The following is an 18,112-nucleotide window of genomic DNA, read 5'->3' on the forward strand; positions in this document are numbered from 1 at the left end:
TGCATCACCGCCTGGTATGGCAACTGCTCGGCATCTGACCATAAGGTGTTACAGAGGGTAGTGTGTACCTCCCAGTACATCACTGTTGCCACACTTCCTGCCATCCATGACCTATATACTAGGCGGTGTCAGAGGAAAGACCAAAAAAATTGTCAAAGACTCCAGCCACACAAGTCATAGACTGCTCTCTCATGGCAAGCGATACCGGAGTGTCAAGTCTAGGTCCAAAAGGCTTCTTAACAGTTTCTACCCCCAAGCCATAAGACTGCTGAACAATTACTGCAAAGCAAGGAAAAACCATGAGAATAAAACATGACTTGGTAGTAGATTCAGTGCCAGATGCAACCAGGTCTAGTGAGGGGTACCACAAAACATACTGAGGCAAGACTCTGCTTTGGCTTCTTCCTGTCCAACATGCAGGGTGTACATGAAGGAGGCAGATGTGGAGAAGTTGAAGTTACATTATTTATTTTTCTTCATTTTAGTCATTTAGCAGACACTCTTATCCAGACCGACTTACAGTTAGCGCATTCATCAGTTAGCGCATATCTAGGTGAGACAAACACATGTCACAGGCATAGAAAGTACATTTTTCCTCAATATCGGGGGGGATTATTTAAGATACTGTTTGAAGAGGTAGGGTTTCAGATGTTTTGGAAGATAGGCAGGGACTCTGCTGTCCTAGCTTCAATGGGATGCTGGTTCCACCATTGGGGTGCCAGGACAGTAAAGAGCTTGGACTGGGCTGAGCAGGAGCTGACCTCCCATAGGGGTGGGAGGGCCAAGAGACCTGAGGTGGCAGAACGGAGTGCTCGGGTTGGTGTGTAGGTTTTGAGCATAGCCTGAAGGTAGGGGGAGTTCCTCTTGCTGTTCGGTAGGTAAGCACCATGGTTTTATAGTGGATGTGAGCCTCGACTGGAAGCCAGTGGAGTGTGCGGGGGAGCGGGGTGACATGAGAGAACTAGAGAAGGTTAAAAACCAGGCAGGCTGATACGTTTTGGATAAGTTGCAGGGGTTTGATGGCACAAGCGGGGAGCCCAGCCAATAGCTAGTTGCAGTAGTCCAGATGGGAGAAGACAAGTGCCTGGTTTGTGGACACCCTTTCAAATTAGTGGATACGGCAAGTTCAGATACACCCGTTGCTGACAGGTGTATAAAATCGACTTTCAACGTGGCACCGTCATAGGATGCCACCTTTCCAACAAGTCAGTTCGTCAGATTTCTGCCCTGTTAGCACTTACAGTTGGCCGGGGAAGCTCTGTTATTGTGAAGTGGAATCGTCTAGGAGTAACAACGGCTCAGCTGCAAAGTGGTAGGCCACACAAGCTCACAGAATGGGACTGCCGAGTGCTGAAACTTGTAGCGCGTAAAAATCATATGTCCTCAGTTGCAACACTCACTACCAAGTTTCAAACTGCGGGTCGCATTAACATGTGCTAACCATGTGTATGTGACCAATAAAATTGGATTTGATTTGATTTTTATTTGCACAAGGGAGAAGTGTTAAGGTATTTTATTATGTTTCCACAGAATATTTGGGATCCGAGCATGACATTTTGCTCTTTCACACTGAGGTGGTTATCGAGGGGGAGATTGTTGGAAATATATAAAGTGTATATATATATATATATTTTTAAGACAATCAGAAATCAACTAAATCAAACTTTATTTGTCACATGTGCCGAATTCAACAACTGTAGACCTTACCGTGAAATGCTTACTAACAAGCCCTTAACCAACAGTGCAGTTCAAGAAAAGTTAAGAAAATATTTACCAAATAAACTGAAGTAAAAAATAATAAAAAGTAACACAATAAAATAACAATAGCGAGGTTATACACAGGGGGTACCGGTACCGAGTCAATGTGCAGGGGTACAGGTTAGTTGAGGTAATTTGTACATGTAGGTAGGGGTGAAGTGACTGTACATAGTTAATAAACAGCGAGTAGCAGCAGTGTACATAACAAATGGAGGGGGGGGGTCAATGTAAATAGTTTGGTGGCCATTTGATTAATTGTTCAGCAGTCTTATGGCTTGGGGGTAGTAGCTGTTAAGGAGCCTTTTGGTCCTAGACCTGGCGCTCTGGCACCGATTGCCGTGCGGTAGCAGAGAAAACAGAGTCTCTGACATTATTTACGGATTTCCTCTGACACCGCCTATTATGTAGGTCCTGGATGGCAGGAAGCTTGGTCCCAGTGATGTACTGGGCCGTACGCACTACCCTCTGTAGCGCCTTATGGTCAGATGCTGAGCAGTTGCCATACCAGTCGGTGATGCAACCAATCAGGATGCTCTTGATGGTGCAGCTGTAGAAATGTTTGAGGATCTGGGGACCCATGCCAAATCTTTTCAGTCTCCTGAGGGGGAAAATATGTTGTCGTGCCCTCTTCACGACTGTCTTGGTGTGTTTGGACCATGATAGTTTGTTGGTGATGTGGACAACAAGGAACTTGAAACTCTCGACCCGCTCCACTACAGCCCCATTGATGTTAATGGGGGCCTGTTCGGCCAGCCTTTTCCTGTAGTCCACGAACAGCTCCTTTGTCTTGCTCACATTGAGGGAGAGGTTGTTGTCCTGGCACCACACGGCCAGGTCTCTGACCTCCTCCCTATAGGATGTCTCATCGTTGTCGGTGATCAGGCCTACCACTGTTGTGTCTTCAGCAAACTTAATGATGGTGTTGGAGTCATTTTTGGCCACACAGTTGTGGGTGAACAAGGAGTACAGGAGGGGACTAAGTACACACCCCTGAAGGACTCCAGTGTCTAGGATCAGTGTGGTAGACATGTTGTTGCCTACCCTTACTACCTGGGGGCGGCCCGTCAGGACGTCCAGGATCCAGTTGCATAGGGTGGTGTTTAGTCCCAGTGTCCTTAGCTTAGTGATGAGCTTTGTTGGCACTATAATGTTGAACGCTGTAGTCAATGAACAGCAATCTCACATATGTGTTCCTTTCGTCCAGGTGGGAAAGGGCAGTGTGGAGTGTGATTTGAGATTGCATCATCTGTGGATCTGTTGGGGCGGTATGCAAATTGGAGTGGGTCTAGGGTTGTTGTGGGTCTAGCTGGAGTGGGTCTAGCTGTTGATGTGAGCCATGACCAGCCTTTTAAAGTACTTCATGGCTACCGATGTGAGTGCTATGGGGAGGTGATCATTTAGGCAGGTTACTTTTGCTTCCTTGGGCACAGGGACTATGGTAGTCTGCTTGAAACATGTAGGTATTACAGACACGGTCAGGGAGAGGTTGAAAATGTCAGTGAAGACACTTGCCAGTTGGTCCGTGCATGCTTTGAGTATACGTCCTGGTAATCTGTCTGGCCCCGCGGCTTTGTGAATGTTGACCTGTTTAAAGGTCTTGCTCACATCGGCTACCGAGAGCGTTATCACACAGTCGTCGAGAACAGCTGGTGCTCTCATGTATGCTTCAGTATTGCTTGCCTCGAAGCGAGCATAAAAGTAATTTAGCTCGTCTGGTAGGCTCGGGTCAATGGGCAGCTTGCGTCCGGGTTTCCCTTTGTAGTCCGCAATAGTTTTCAAGACCTGCCACATCCGACGAGCGTCAGAGCCGGTGTAGTAGGATTCAATCTTAATCCGGTATGTACTCTTTGCTTGTTTGATGGTTCGTCTGAGGGCATTGCGGGATTTCTTATAAGTGTCCAGATTAGTGTCCCGCTCCTTGAAAGCGGGAGCTCTAGCCTTTAGCTTGATGTGGATGTTGCTTGTAATCCATGGCTTCTGGTTGGGATATGTACATACGGTCACTGTGGGCATGACGTTGTCGATGCACTTATTGATGAAGCCGATGACTGAGGTTGTATACTCCTCAATTCCATTGGATGAATCCCGGAACACATTCCAGTCTGTGCTAGCAAGTCCTTTAGCTTAGCATCTGCGTCATCTGACCACTTCCGTATTGAGCAAGTCACTGGTACTTCCTGCTTTAGTTTTAGCTTGTAAGAAGGAATCAGGAGGATAGAATTATGGTCAGATTTGCCAAATGGAGGGCGGGGGAGAGCATTGTATGCATCTCTGTGTGTGGAGTAAAGGAGTTCTAGAGTTTTTTTCCTTTATCAGACATCCCCAAATGGGCACTTTTATACATTGTGTGCAGGCCAGTTATTATTATGCGTGCTCTGACACACTTACTCAACAATTACAAGACAGAGAAGCCAGACACACGCTCACACTGTGCGCTCCAAACAAAAGACAACAAAGAAATTGACAAAACTCTCAAATGGTATGAAGTAAACCAAAACTTGTTTCTCACAACTGTAGCATAGGTGGTGAACACGCAAACAACATGTCCACTCCAAGAATGGTAAATGACTGTAATAATATATTGATACATTAACAGAAATTACTGTAACCAAACGTTGTAGATTAGAAATGATGGGAATTAATAGTACATTTACTTCCAGTGATGTATGTAATGGGGAATTTATACACACTAACACTCAACAATAATTCAAACAATGAAAGCACACGGATAGGCAGGAAAGAGCGCATTCTGGAAAGAGACGCGCCTAATGCATCTTCGCTACACACCCTTCACCTTCATTTAAAAGTACTCTCAAGACACATTATCTTCACACATAAGAAATACCCTCACAAACGTGGTCAGGTCCAAAGCGGTAGCCAATGCAAATTCAAAACAAATGCACTTTCACTTATTTAGTCAATTTTATACAATTGTTTGGTGTAGTAAGGCAAAGCCTTGGCACAGGTGCCATACGATAAATGTACTAGTCAACCAATGCCTGTACTAGACAAATAGAGCTAAGATGTCTTTCCCCATAATCAGTGGAAAGCTGCCCCACTCTGTACAGTGGTTCTAGTTAAATTATGGCTAAGGCTCCCCTGCTACAGTAGCTACCAAGCAGACCAACAGTGCAGACAGAGTATCCCAGTGTAACAGTGTAGGTTACGTCCCTCTCTTCGCCCCAACCTGGGCTCGAACCAGGGACCCTTGCACACATCAACAACTGACACCCCACGAAGCATCGTTACCCATCGCGCCACAAAAGCCGCGGCCCTTGCAACGCAAGGGGAAACCCTACTTCATGTCTCAGAGCGAGTGACGTCACTGATTGAAATGCTATTAGCGCGCACCACCGCTAACTAACTAGCCATTTCACATCGGTTACACCAGCGCAGCAGGAGCCTGACCTCTCACCCCTCTCAATGAAGGCCTCAATCCTCTTGTTATCTCATGCTGTGAAGGGAGCCCAGCTGTGCATGCGTGGGAGTGTGTTGTGTGAGTGTGCATGCATGCGTGTGAACTACCTTTGTATGTGTGTGTGTGTGTGTGTGTGTGTGTGTGCGTGTGTGCGTGCTTGTTGGTGTGTTTGAGGTCATCCTCTTGCTGCATGTTGTGAATGGGTCAGTAGAGCCTTCTGCCAGGCTGGGCTCAGGTCTTGCCTGCTGACCCGAGGCACCATGTCTGGACAGATCACCCATGGCCCGGCCACACTGTTGGTGACCTGCACTGATCTAGCTCACTACTCTTCCCCAGTACCAGGAGAGAAAAAACCTGCAAACTTTCCCACATTTTGTTGTGTTACAGCCTTAATTTAAAATGAATTACATTGTGATTTTGTGTCACTGACCTACACACAAAACCCCGTAATGTCAAAGTGGAATTATGTTATTATACATTTTTACAAATTAATACAAAATGAAAAGCTGAAATGTCTTGAGTTAATAAGTATTCAACCCCTTTGTTATGGCAAGCCTAAATAAGTTCAGGAGTAAAAATGTGCTTAACAAGTAACATAATAAGTTGCATGGACTCACTCTGTGTGCAATAATAGTGTTTAACATGATTTTTCAATGACAATCCTATCTCTGTACCCCACACATACAATTATCTGTAAGGTCCCTCAGCCGAGCAGTGCATTTCAAACACAGATTCAACAAAAAGGACCAGGTAGGTTTTTTAATGCCTTGCAAAGAAGGACATCTATTGGTAAAAAAGCAGACATTGAATATCACTTTTTGAGCATGGTTTAGTAATTAATTACTCTTTGGATGGTGTATCATTACACCCAGTCACTGCAAAGATACAGGCGTCCTTCCTAACTCAGTTGCCGGAGAGGAAGGAAACCACTCAGGGATTTCATTATGAGGCCAATGGTGACTTTAAAACAGTTACAGAGTAAGGCTGTGATAGGAGAAACTGAGGTGGATCAACAACATTTGTAGTTACTCCACAAAACTAACCTAAATCACAGAGTGAATAGAAGGAAGCTTGTTCAGAATAAAAATATTCCAAAACATGAATCCTGTTTGCAATAAGACACTAAAGTTAAACAGCAAAAAATGTGGCAAAGAAAGGAACTGTCACAACCTGATCTGTTTCACCTGTCCTTGTGATTGTCTCCACCCCCTCCAGGTGTCACCCTTCTTCCCCAGTATCCCTTGTGTATTTATATCTGTGTTCTCTGTTTGTCTGTAGCCAGTTTGTCATGTTTGTCAAGTCAACCAGCGTTTTTGTTATCAGCTCCTGCTTTTCCCAGTCTCTCTTTTTCTAGCCCTCCTGGTTTTGACCCTTGCTTGTCCTGACCCTGAGCCCGCCTGCCTGACCACTCTGCCTGCCCCTGAGCCTGCCTGTCGACCTGTACCTTTGCCTCACCTCTGGTTTACTGACCCATGCCTGCCTTGACCTATCTATTGCCTGCCCCTGTTGGAATATTAAACCATAGTCAATTCGACGTGTCTGCATCTGGGTCTTGCCTTGATACCTGATATTAACTTGATGTCCTGGGGCAAATCCAACACCACATCACTGAGTACCACTCTTCATATGTTCAAGCATGGTGGTAGCTACATCATGTTATGAGTATGCTTGTCATTGGCAAGGACTAGGGAGTTTTTTGGGATAAAAATAAACGGATTCGAGCTAAGCACAGGCAAAATTCTAGAGTTCAGTCTGCTTTCCAACAGACATTGGGAGATGGTCATGTATATTGATTTTGTGGTCAATGAACCATTTCTTTGTAGATTTGGATATGTGCTTGGGGTTATTGTCTTGATGGAAGATCCCCTTGCGGCCAAAAACCTGGCTGCCTCTGCCACAGTCTCCGGACTTGAACCCCATTGAAAACCTGTGGTCTGATTTGAATAGGGCAGTCCATAAGCGCAGACAAAGGATATCAAGGAGCTGGAAAGATTATGTATGGAGGAATGTTTTAAGATCCCTTTCAGTGTGTTCTCCAATCACATAAAACATTTTCAAAAAAGTCAGTGTTGTTATCCTCGCAAGGGTAGGGAGCCAAGAATTTTGATACCTAATTTTTTTATTGCTTGTTAAGCAAAATCTCTGTCTCTGAGCAATTTGATTAGTATAAAATAATATAATTTTCCTTTTTTTAGTATGCAATATAGCTCAGTATTTGTATTATTTATTTTATATAGTATTCTTTGCTCATCTTTATCAAGGGTGCCAATAATTATGGACCTGACTGTACATACCTACATTTACCATGAGTCTGTTCTGTATATCAATGCAGAGCAATAGGTATCGAGTAATGAAGCTTCTCTTCCCTGGAACATGGTGTCCTCTGGGACAGCTCATGCCTAAACCCGCCCCCTCCCCCCGCCAAATCCTTCTTCTGAAAATAACAAAAGGGAAAACTCCTGACAGTTGTTCTTTACTTTCATTTGAACCATCATGTTGCTTCAGAGAGGAAAGAGCACTGCAGGCCCCTGGGGAGCCTTTTGTCAACAAGTGGAAAATGACAGGTTCCTCTCTGGCGCACACTGACCAAAATGTCGCTGTGGGGTCATCCAGTAGAAGGCCTGTGTGCCTGGGCCTACCACGGCTGGAAGACAGATGGATGGGGATAAAGAAGGAGAGGGAAAGAAGAGAAGGAGAGGGGAACTGTGTACTCTGATCCTTGTCTGGCTGTCACCACGGGTCAGTTCATCTGATGTTTGAGTGCACACCTGACATATCTCTCTTTCCCCACACTATCGCTCCCTTTGTTTTTCTCTCTGTCCTCTCCCATCCCTCTATTTCTCTGACCTCATATCACAAGTCTTTTGGGATTCCTTTTTTCATCTTTGTTTCTCATCTTCATATTTCTCACATCCCTCTCCTCCCTCTCCTTTCATTGTGCCTCTCTCTCTCTCTCTCTCTCTCTCTGTGTGTCTCTCTCTGTGTCTCTCTCTCTCTCTCTCTCTCCCTCCCCTCTTCTCTGTAGGATGTGATGGAGGAACTGGCTGAAAGTTCTGAGTTCAATGAAAGTAAGGGTCCATGCCTGGCATTCCGTCAAGCAGCCTCAGTCCTGAAGAGTCTGCCGTCAGCAGTGCAATGTCTGGAGGCCATCCAGGGCCTCCCCTGCCTGGGGGAACACACCAAGGCTGTCATGGAGGTAATATCATCTCCACTGCATACCACATTAACTAAATAGTAACATTATTGTTTAAATGGATTTTCTAAACTTTAACATTTAATCTAGAGAAGTATAATCTATATTGTTCTCTGTAAAGTGTTCCGTCTTGATTGTATGAATCTGAACCTTTCTGATTGATTGAATTACTTATGCATCTAATTCATTATGTTAAATTATCCTATATTTATTTTGGAAAAATAACAGACGTTTCAGTGTCAAGTGTCAATCATAGAGATAAATGGAGGACTCTGGATGGATCTAACTTGTTTTAGTATAGACACTGCCATTGAGGGCTTCCACCATGTAAAAGTAGTCAACTGGGTGGGAATTCCAATGTGTTGGGAGTGATCAGCGAGTATTGTCTTTTTCAAATTAGGTTGCCTATGGTTTGTAAACCAAAGACTAAGGTAATATCCAGGAGCCAAGACAAAGATTTATACCAGGTCATTGGTCCCAAGATCCAGACTCAGTGAGTTGAGACCGTAATAAGTTCAAAACCAAATGTATGTGGTCTCAAGATCAAGACCACTAGATCAATAGTCCATGGGCCCTTTCTTCATATGTACAGTACAGTTCAGTTCAGTACAGTTCATCACAGTAAATTACACTATAGTGTAGCACATTGTGTTTTGGCCAAATAGATGTCAATGTTTGGGCTCTTGGAAGATTGGAGTCTCCCTGCTGGCTATGCATCTCAATACTTGACACTTTTTCCTGAAGTGTGTACTTGTCCACTACCCACATGTTGGTCCTCTGTAGCTCAGTTGGTAGAGCATGGTGCATGCCACTTTAAAATGGAGATAGCTTCAATGGTGTTGCACATTCTGTCACAGATACCATGATGGCACAGATACAAGTTTTTCCGCTTAAGTTTTCATGTACCAAATAAAAATCGATGTCTTTCAATGTGTTTCCGTTGCATTTTCAACTCTACTGATTTTGTCACAAAAACTGTTGCATTAAATAGCAAATGTGTCTACTCTGGTCTTGGCACGTGCGCTCTAGCCAACAGCTTGCAAATACAGTGCAGGTAGGCTGTGTGGGTAGGCTAGTCTACATGATGGCATTATTATGGATAAGAGCGAGAATATTTCTGTTGTTGTCAAAAGGCAGTCAAGCATCGATCATCATGTCACCAGAATAAGACCCTCAATATTTATTGGAAAGGAGCATCAAGATCATTGTTCACTTTCACCACCCTGTGAAGTTCATCATAACTTATTTCATCTGTAGCCTAATATAACTACACGCTTTTCTGAGTCGTAGTGGGGGGACAACACACTATATCATCACGTTACTTCGATATGATGGTTGTTATATCATTATTTGCACATAAAGACGCTTCCACCGCCATTTCTCGCATAATTTTTACCGACACAAAAAGATCCCAACATGTCGAACGAACTGTCGACATTTATAAAATTGTACGGAAACGTCCTATTTCCATCACAGCTGTCATGATTTTTTTTTCTATGGTACAACTTTACTCACATAAAAACTGTGGATGGAAACGTAGTTACTATTAGGGGGGAAAAAAACCCATTAGAGCTGTTTCCAACATTAGGGCTGTTTTCCTAAAGAAGTTAAATCCACCTCGTGTTTTGTTTCCTTGACACGATACTAATGAGGATCGCGATACTGGTATTGTCCCAGCCTTAAAAACTGTTTCGCTAGCACAGACTGGAATATGTTCTGGGATTCATCCGATAACATTGAGCAGTTTACCACATCTGTCACCGGCTTCATTAACAAGTTGTTCCCACAGTGACCGTGCGTACATATCCCAACCAGAAGCCATGGATTACAGGAAACATCTGCACTGAGCAAAAGGCTAGAGCTGCCACTTTCAAGGAGTGGGACACAAATCCAGATGCTTATAAGAAATCCCGCTACAACCACCTACAAGCCACGGCAAAGTGTCAATACAGGACTAAGATCGAATCCTCCTACGCCGGCTCACTCTCTGAAGCCGATGTGAGTAAGAACTTTAAACAGGTTAACATTCAGATGGATTACAAGGACGTGCACTCAGAGCATGCGCTTACCAGCTGAGAAGTGTCTTCACTGACATTTCCAACCTCTCCCTGACCCAGTTTGTAATACCGACATGTTTCAAGCAGACCGCCATAGTCCCTGTGCCCAAGAACGCCTACGTAACCTGTCTAAATAACAAATCGCCCAGTAGCACTCACATCTGTAACCATGAAATGCTTTGAAAGTCATGGTTCACATCAATACCATCATCCCAGACACCATGGACCCACTCCATTTCACATACCACCCCAACAGATCCACAGATGACACAATCACTAAAAGTATAAATCAATTCAAATTCCTTATATTAAGCAAACCAGACAGAACCATTTTTTTTTAAATGTATTGACTGAGAGCCAGGGGTACACTCCAACACTCAGACATCATTTTCAAACGATGCATTTGTGTATAATGAATCTGCCAGATCAGAAGCAGTAGGGATTACCATGGATGTTCTCTTGATAAGTGTATGAATTGGACCATTTTCCTGGACCAACTTTAATGAGTACTTTGAGTGTCAGTAAAAAGTACATTATTTTCTTTAGGAATGTAGTGAAGTAAAAGTTGCCAAAAATAGAAATAGTAAAGTAAAGTACAGATACCCAAAAAACTAGTTGTTTACGAGTGATGGGGTCGATAAACCAGGAGGATTCTCCATCATCGTTAAATCTCCAGTTTGGGAACATTTTGGTTTCCCAGTAGATTACAACCGTGATGGACAGAGAGAACATGTTACCACTGCTCAACCTCAAACATGTTGACACATTTACTCAGACATCACCCCAGTATTCCTACTACCGGAGCAAGACAGAAATGCAAAAAAAACAACAACACAACTTTGTCTCCCCTCTGCATTCAAGTAGCCCTTCGCAGCTGATTCTGACGGGGCCAAATAAATTACAAGAGCAATAGGTATGTTTATAGCCGTGGATATGTGCCCATTATCAGTGTTTGAGAAGAATAGGGGGTTTCAGCACCTCGTGAAAGTGCTCGAGGCACGTTACGATTTTCTCCCTTACACCCATTTCAGCAAACAGGTTAGTACCCGCTCTATATAAGCAAACTAAAGCTAAAGTTGTCAATGAATATGCCAATGCACCCTGTGTTGCGCTTACTACAGATGGATGGACCACCAGGGCTACAGAGAGCTACTTAACAGTGACAGCCCATCACATTACTCCAGAGTGGGAAATGAGAAGTATGTTACATACACACCCCTTTTATGAGAGTCACACAAGTGCACATATTTTTCTCTTTGTAAGAAAACATTACAGCATAGGCCTAAACAATATCGGAGCCATGTTTTCATATTGATTTCACACGCATATTGCACTTCATTTTAATGTTGTTGTTGTTGAGTAATCGTGTGTTTTCATTTAGGAAAATACAAAGTGTTGGTATTCCTGATTGTGCTCTCACCAGTCATTATATGACTCACGATCATTTATGGAATCGGGAATACCAACACTTTGTATTTTCTCAAATAAACCAACATTTACTACAGTAACTATTGGAATTTCAATTTCCTGCTGTACCGAAACTGAACCGAACAATGTACCCAAAACCGCAATATGTACTGAACTGTGGGTTTGGTGAACCGTTACACCCCTACTAAGGAATTAACATGGTCCACACACACCAACACAGTTGTGAAGAAAGCAAAACAACACCTCTTTCCCATCAGGAGGCTGCAAAGATTTGGCATGGGACCTCAGATCCTCAAAAGGTTCTACAGCTGAACCATTGAGAGCACCTTAACCGGCTGCATCACCGCTTGGTATGGCAAATACTTGGCATCTGACCGCAAGGCGCTACAGAGAGTACTGCGTACGGCCCAAGCTCCCTGCCCTCCAGGACCTCTATACGAGGCATTGTCAGAGGAAGGCGCTAGACTGTTGGTAAGCGGTACCAATGCACCTAGTCTGGAACCAACAGGACTCTGAACAGCTTCTATCCCCAAGCCAAATAGCTACCCGGCCTATCTGCATTGATCCTTTTTTTGCAACTCTTTTGACTTATCATAAATGCTGATACTATTTATTATCCTGTTGCCTAGTCACTTTATCTATATGTACACCTATATGTACATATCTACGTAAATTACCTCATACCCCTACACATCGACTCAGTACTGGTATCCTGCTGCTCCTAAGTGTTGCAGCGGGCTAAGGCACTGCATCTCAATGCTAGAGGTGTCACTACAGATACCCTGGTTTGAGTCCAGGCTGTATCACAACCGGCCATGATTAGAGAATGTAAGTAAGCATTTCACTGTAAGGTTGTTGTATTCGGCGCACGTGACAAATAAACTTTGATTTGATTTGAGTCCCATAGGGCGGCACACAATTGGCCCAGTGTCGTCCGGGTTTGGCAGGGGTAGGCAGTCATTGTAAATAATTTGTTCTTAACTGACTTATCTAGTTAAATAAAGGCTACATATAGCCAAGTTATTGTTGGGAAGGACCCATAAGTAAGCGTTTCACTGTTAGTTTACAAAGCATGTGACAAATAACATTTGAATACATTTTAGTTACAGTACATACTGTATCTAAACACCCACTGAATTAAACATTCAAAAGCATGAAAGCTTATGAAATCACCCCAAAGCCTACCCTGAGATTATAGGATTAAGTCGTCTTTAGAGAGCTCAAGCTCATACAGAAAACATAGTGTTGCTAACGCCAGCTAAGTTACTTACATGGACACAGGTAATCAGTCATTCGATTCCAGGTGTAGCTAACTAGTTAGTTGCCCAAATATCCAACAATAATGAAGCCAGCTAGCAGCTTGAAATTATGAAGTGGTTTAAGTCCCCAGCCTTATTCAAATAGTCATTTTAATGATTAAGTATTCTGGTTATTGTGTGCAGCTAGCCATCCATCTAGCCATGCTAGCAAGCCAGTCAAATTTCCAATGTCCAAAACCAGCTAGCTAGCCACATCTCGGTGGTTAGCCAGTGAGGCAGCAAGTGAGAATGTGTTGTATCAGTTAATGTTGATGTCTGAAATCTCATCTAGCCAGTTATATAAAGCTAAAGAAAAGAACATGTCCTTGGGTGCTCCTGGAAGGAAATAATAACATTGCTTCAATGCAAATGTCAGTGTCACGCTAGCTAGCTAGCCAGCTAGGAGACAGTCAGTGAGTGGCTAGCCAGCCAGTAAATGCTAGCAAAGTAACGTTAACTAATCCGTCTGCCATGGTTGGCCAGCCAGGCTGTTAGCATTCCTCGATCAACTCCAAGCGCCGGGCATAGATTGCTTTAGCTTCGTCCAGTCTGTCAAAGGTAAGGGGCTCTCCCTCATAAAAGACCTGAAGATGGGCAGGGTGTAGGAGCTGAAACTTGATCCCCTTTTTGTAGAGACAGGCTTTGATGACCTTCTTCATGAGTTTGGCACTCCTGTCTGGGTAAAAATGTACATCTTGCCCGCTGAATTTTTGTTGATGCTCTCTCACCTAGCACATGGCACATTCCTTGTCTTAGTAGGGATAAAGGCGAGCAATGATCCCCTAGGCCGCTCCATTGGGTTGGATTTGGGGGTGGGGGATCTGTGCACTTGGTCGAGGTATCAGGAATCAAGGTAAGACCCAAGTGCAGACTGTGTGAAGTAACAATGTTTACTGTAACAACAGGGGCAGGCAAATGACAGGTCAAGGCAGGCAGGGGTCGATAATCTAGAGATGGAGCAAAGGTACAGGATGGCAGGCAGGCTCAGGCAGAGTGGTCAGGCGGGCGGGTACAGGGTCAGGACAGGCAAGGGTCAAAAGCCAGGAGGACGAGAAAAAGAGAGACTGGAGAAAAACAGGAGCTGAGACAACACACTGGTTGACTTGAACAAACAAGACAAACTGGCACAGACAGACAGAAAACACAGGTATAAATACCCAGAGGATAAGTGGGGAAGATGGGCGACACCTTAAGGGGGTGGAGACAAGCACAAGGACAGGTGAAACAGATCAGGGCATGACACGAGGTCTGGCGGCTTGTCAAAGACATCATTGCATATCACTTCCAACGAATCTACCTTTGATAGCAGAGCTCTGTTGTCTGTTTTCAGATGGGTGACAGCCTTCTCCAGTTCGACAATCCGCTCAGTGTTGTCAGTGGTGGAACCGTCCATTGTAGTGAGACATTGTCAAAAGTGTTGACTGTTTCTCAAAAGGCATCAATGGAAGTTTGGAGAGGTGCCAGCAAGGTGCTGATGAGAGCAGCCATATCCTCTTTTAGGCTACTTTGCGCTTTAGCTAGCTCAGCTACAGGTGTGGTCATAGACAATGTCTCTGCAGCAGCAGGGCTGTCTGTGGCAGCCATTTACAGAGCTCAAACACTTCAGTTGGCCTTCGTGGATGCGTTGATCATAGCAGTTCTCTTCGGGTTGGTTTTGCCCATGGCACCACAAAAAGTGCTTTGAAGAAAATAACCAAACAATATATCAATTGGAAAACTAGATTTGGCATGTTAAATGTTGAAATGAAAATATAATGGGGAGCCTCTCTTAAATGTGTCTTCTTCAATTGCCCGATCGGAGGTTCCCTCAAAAAGATGTTTATAAATATTCAAAACTACTAATTAGATCAGTATATATCAATGTAATAATAAAACCACTCAATATGTTCTATTAAAATAATAGTGTTCGTTAAACAAAAAAATTCATAGCTTTCTTTTCAAACGTAGTTTAGGAGTCAGGTTTGGGATAGCCACCCCCCGGCAAGTAGCCTAGTGGTTAGAGCGTTGGACTAGTAACCGAAAGGTTGCAAGATTGAATCCCTGAGATGACAAGGCAAAAATCTATCTTTCTGCCCCCGAACAAGGCAGTTAACCCACTGTTCCTAGGCTGTCATTGAAAATAAGAATTTGTTCTATGCTTACTTGCCTAGTTAAATAAAGGTAAAATAGGTGTATAAACAGTGACTTTATACTATACAGTATGATGTAAATAAATGTATTTTTTTTAATGGTGGGACTGCAATTTGCACCACTTCTGTAGAATCCCCCATATACACTTGTGCATGCACATACATACACATTTCAGACTTCAGCTGCAGTCCATGTAACATATGTGCAGTCACACACGCAGTCGCATAAATGCAGACACACACACACTTTTGAGAAGACTGTCCTGTAACATCGGGTCAATCCACCCCACCCTCCCTAAACACACGTTCGCAAATATCTTCAGGGCAGAAATCATTGCAGGCTGTACAGTGTCAGAGAATGCCTGTTTGAATTGAATGCTAAGCCACAGCTGGGTGAGATCTATGGGCAAATCCATGCAGGTCTGAAATTCAGGCAACATCTCGATACGAGATACGAGAGTGCATGGTGAGAAAGAAGAAAGAGAGAGCAGTGACAGCTAATCTCTCAAAGCTCAGATACAGTCTTTATCCAAAAGGATGAGAATTCTTTATGTTAAGTAAAATAAAACTATCTTGAGATTCCCACTCATACTGTCATTTTGCCTGATATAGGTGTTCGCTGAGAGTCCGTCATAACCTAACCTACTTCCCATAGTGGCTCCTTACAGAACACAATCAAAAAAACTAAACCAGTGACATGATACAAAACAATGTGAAACTAAAAAGAGTAAAGCCCAAACGTTTCACATGTCCGTGGCCATTGGCGTGACACCCAGTAAGCAACCACTGAGTTGAGTATTGTTGAGTGAACATCAGAGAGGAAAAATCTAAAAACCAACTTAGTAGTAGCTAGTACTGAGGCAGTGGTAGTGCTGAACAATGTGTGTGTGTGTGTGTGTGTGTGCACCCCAATGAGAATGTGTGTCAGAGCAATATCCCTGAGCTTGAGGAGGGTTGGCCTTGGCTTGAGGGTTGATTACCAGCATTGAGCAGTGAACTCTAGGCAGACAAGTATATTCTACTTTCAGGTCTTAGCTGCTGTTCATTGTCACAATATTAACCTCAAACTTGTAAACGCTTCACCACTAGTTGTGTCCTCTGCGATGACCAATTATAGTTCTATTAGATAATTGTGATGTTGTTTGGAGTGTTTATCCTACACCAGGGTCCCCCAACAGGTGGACTGCGGGACGATTTTGTTTGGCCCCCCCACATTTTCTGAGCAAAAAAGAATGATACTTTTTTTATCATTCTTTTTTAATGTTGGACATAAAGTGATTTTAATATTGGAAATCTGTTCCAAAGTATTCCCACGCATAATAGAGAGATATACAGTATGGGATCATTTGCAAATGTAAGCAAGGTTTAAAATAATGATGTTTTAGTCGAATATTCAAATATCTGTTTTCTATCTTATTGCGGTAAATTTGCTTTTCTGTAATCATTTGTAATTATGTTCTGGCCCCCCTGAACATGCGCTCAAGAAAAAATCATCCCGAATCGGCTGAATCTAGTTGATGATCCCTTTCCTACACCCTTTGATAAATGTGATATGGAGACACTTAAAATGTGACCAGCAATTGAGTTGTGCGCCCCAGAGAGGAGAACACGATTTGGCACGGGAACAAAGCCTGTTCAAAACAAACATTTGAAGCTGTGGGAAAATAACACCCTGAGCTTTTCATTACAGCTATTATGGAATTAATCCAATGCTTAACCATACCAAAGATATAATTTATAGAGCAGGAATGGAAATGAGCATCAAAGGGGTACTTGATTTAAGTATAATCTGTTCTAAAATGAAAAGCAATGACTCAAGCTATATAACTGTTTTTAGAGAAATTACTTAGAACTTACCAGCAGTTTGGCAGGTAAAATCAATATATTAATGTAGTCTACTTGATTTTCCACAGGAGATCCTTACATTTGGCCGCTCTTTTAAAGTTGAAGAGTTACGGTGTGATGAACGATATCAAGCACTTAAGGTAAGTAGCTCAAAAGGAACTTATTTAGAAATTCTTTTGAAGTCATAGAAATACCATAGCTTTTATTTACTGTACATTTCCACTAAATGATCATTGTACACACCATAAAAAGGCTGCCAGCAAGTATTTAAATAGTACAAGTACCAGTAATTCCGCCTCTCAAAGAGGTCCAATCAGACAATATGTTCTCTTGAGTACATCTGTCCTTCCCTGCCAGCTGTTCACCAGTGTGTTCGGGGTTGGACCCAAAACAGCTGAGAAGTGGTACCGCAGAGGGCTGCGCTCACTCAAGGAGATTTTGACCGAGCCCAGCATCCAGTTGAACAGGATGCAGAGAGCTGGTATGAACAGGAGTGGCACACAACCTCTTCTCTTTCTTTTGATATCACAACATAAATATCCAGCTGCACTCAATGATCTTACTTTTCATATTGACCAAACTGCAGACAGTATTACTATAACGAACTCTGCTGGTATCTCTATCTCTGGGATTGTATTCACAAGAAGTCTAAGAGTAGGACAGTTGATCTAGGATCAGTTTTGCCTTTTAGGTCATAATGAATACGATTATATGAACAGAGAGAATCCTAGATCAGTACTACTGTACTAATCTGATACGCTTTTTGAAAACAGTCCCTAATTCTGTTAATGTAATGTCCTAGGGTAGGTTCTTTACCACAGCAGTAGACCCCCAGACAATTAGCACTTCACAGAGAGAAGCTGAGACCTCAGGGGGAACTAGGTAGCCAGTAGGCAGAGGGTACTCTAGCATACATTGTCTGATTCTCTGTAATAATGGTATGGGAATAATAATGCATTTTATTTTGTAAAGTGCTTTCTTGCATC

At 43.2% G+C, this 18,112-nt stretch overlaps 1 protein-coding gene across 1 annotated transcript in view; it reads left to right on the forward strand.

Moving 5' to 3' along the window:
• Positions 1-18,112, forward strand: part of LOC115153048 (DNA nucleotidylexotransferase) — a 138,519-nt gene that overhangs the window by 21,214 nt on the left and 99,193 nt on the right. Inside the window, exons 4-6 of the mRNA XM_029698078.1 lie at positions 8,202-8,372; positions 17,195-17,266; positions 17,484-17,607. Of these exons, the coding sequence (XP_029553938.1) occupies positions 8,202-8,372; positions 17,195-17,266; positions 17,484-17,607 (367 nt within the window). The remainder of the gene's footprint in view (positions 1-8,201; positions 8,373-17,194; positions 17,267-17,483; positions 17,608-18,112) is intronic.

This window comes from Salmo trutta, chromosome 18, assembly GCF_901001165.1.
Source record: "Salmo trutta chromosome 18, fSalTru1.1, whole genome shotgun sequence".
NCBI lineage: Eukaryota > Metazoa > Chordata > Actinopteri > Salmoniformes > Salmonidae > Salmo > Salmo trutta.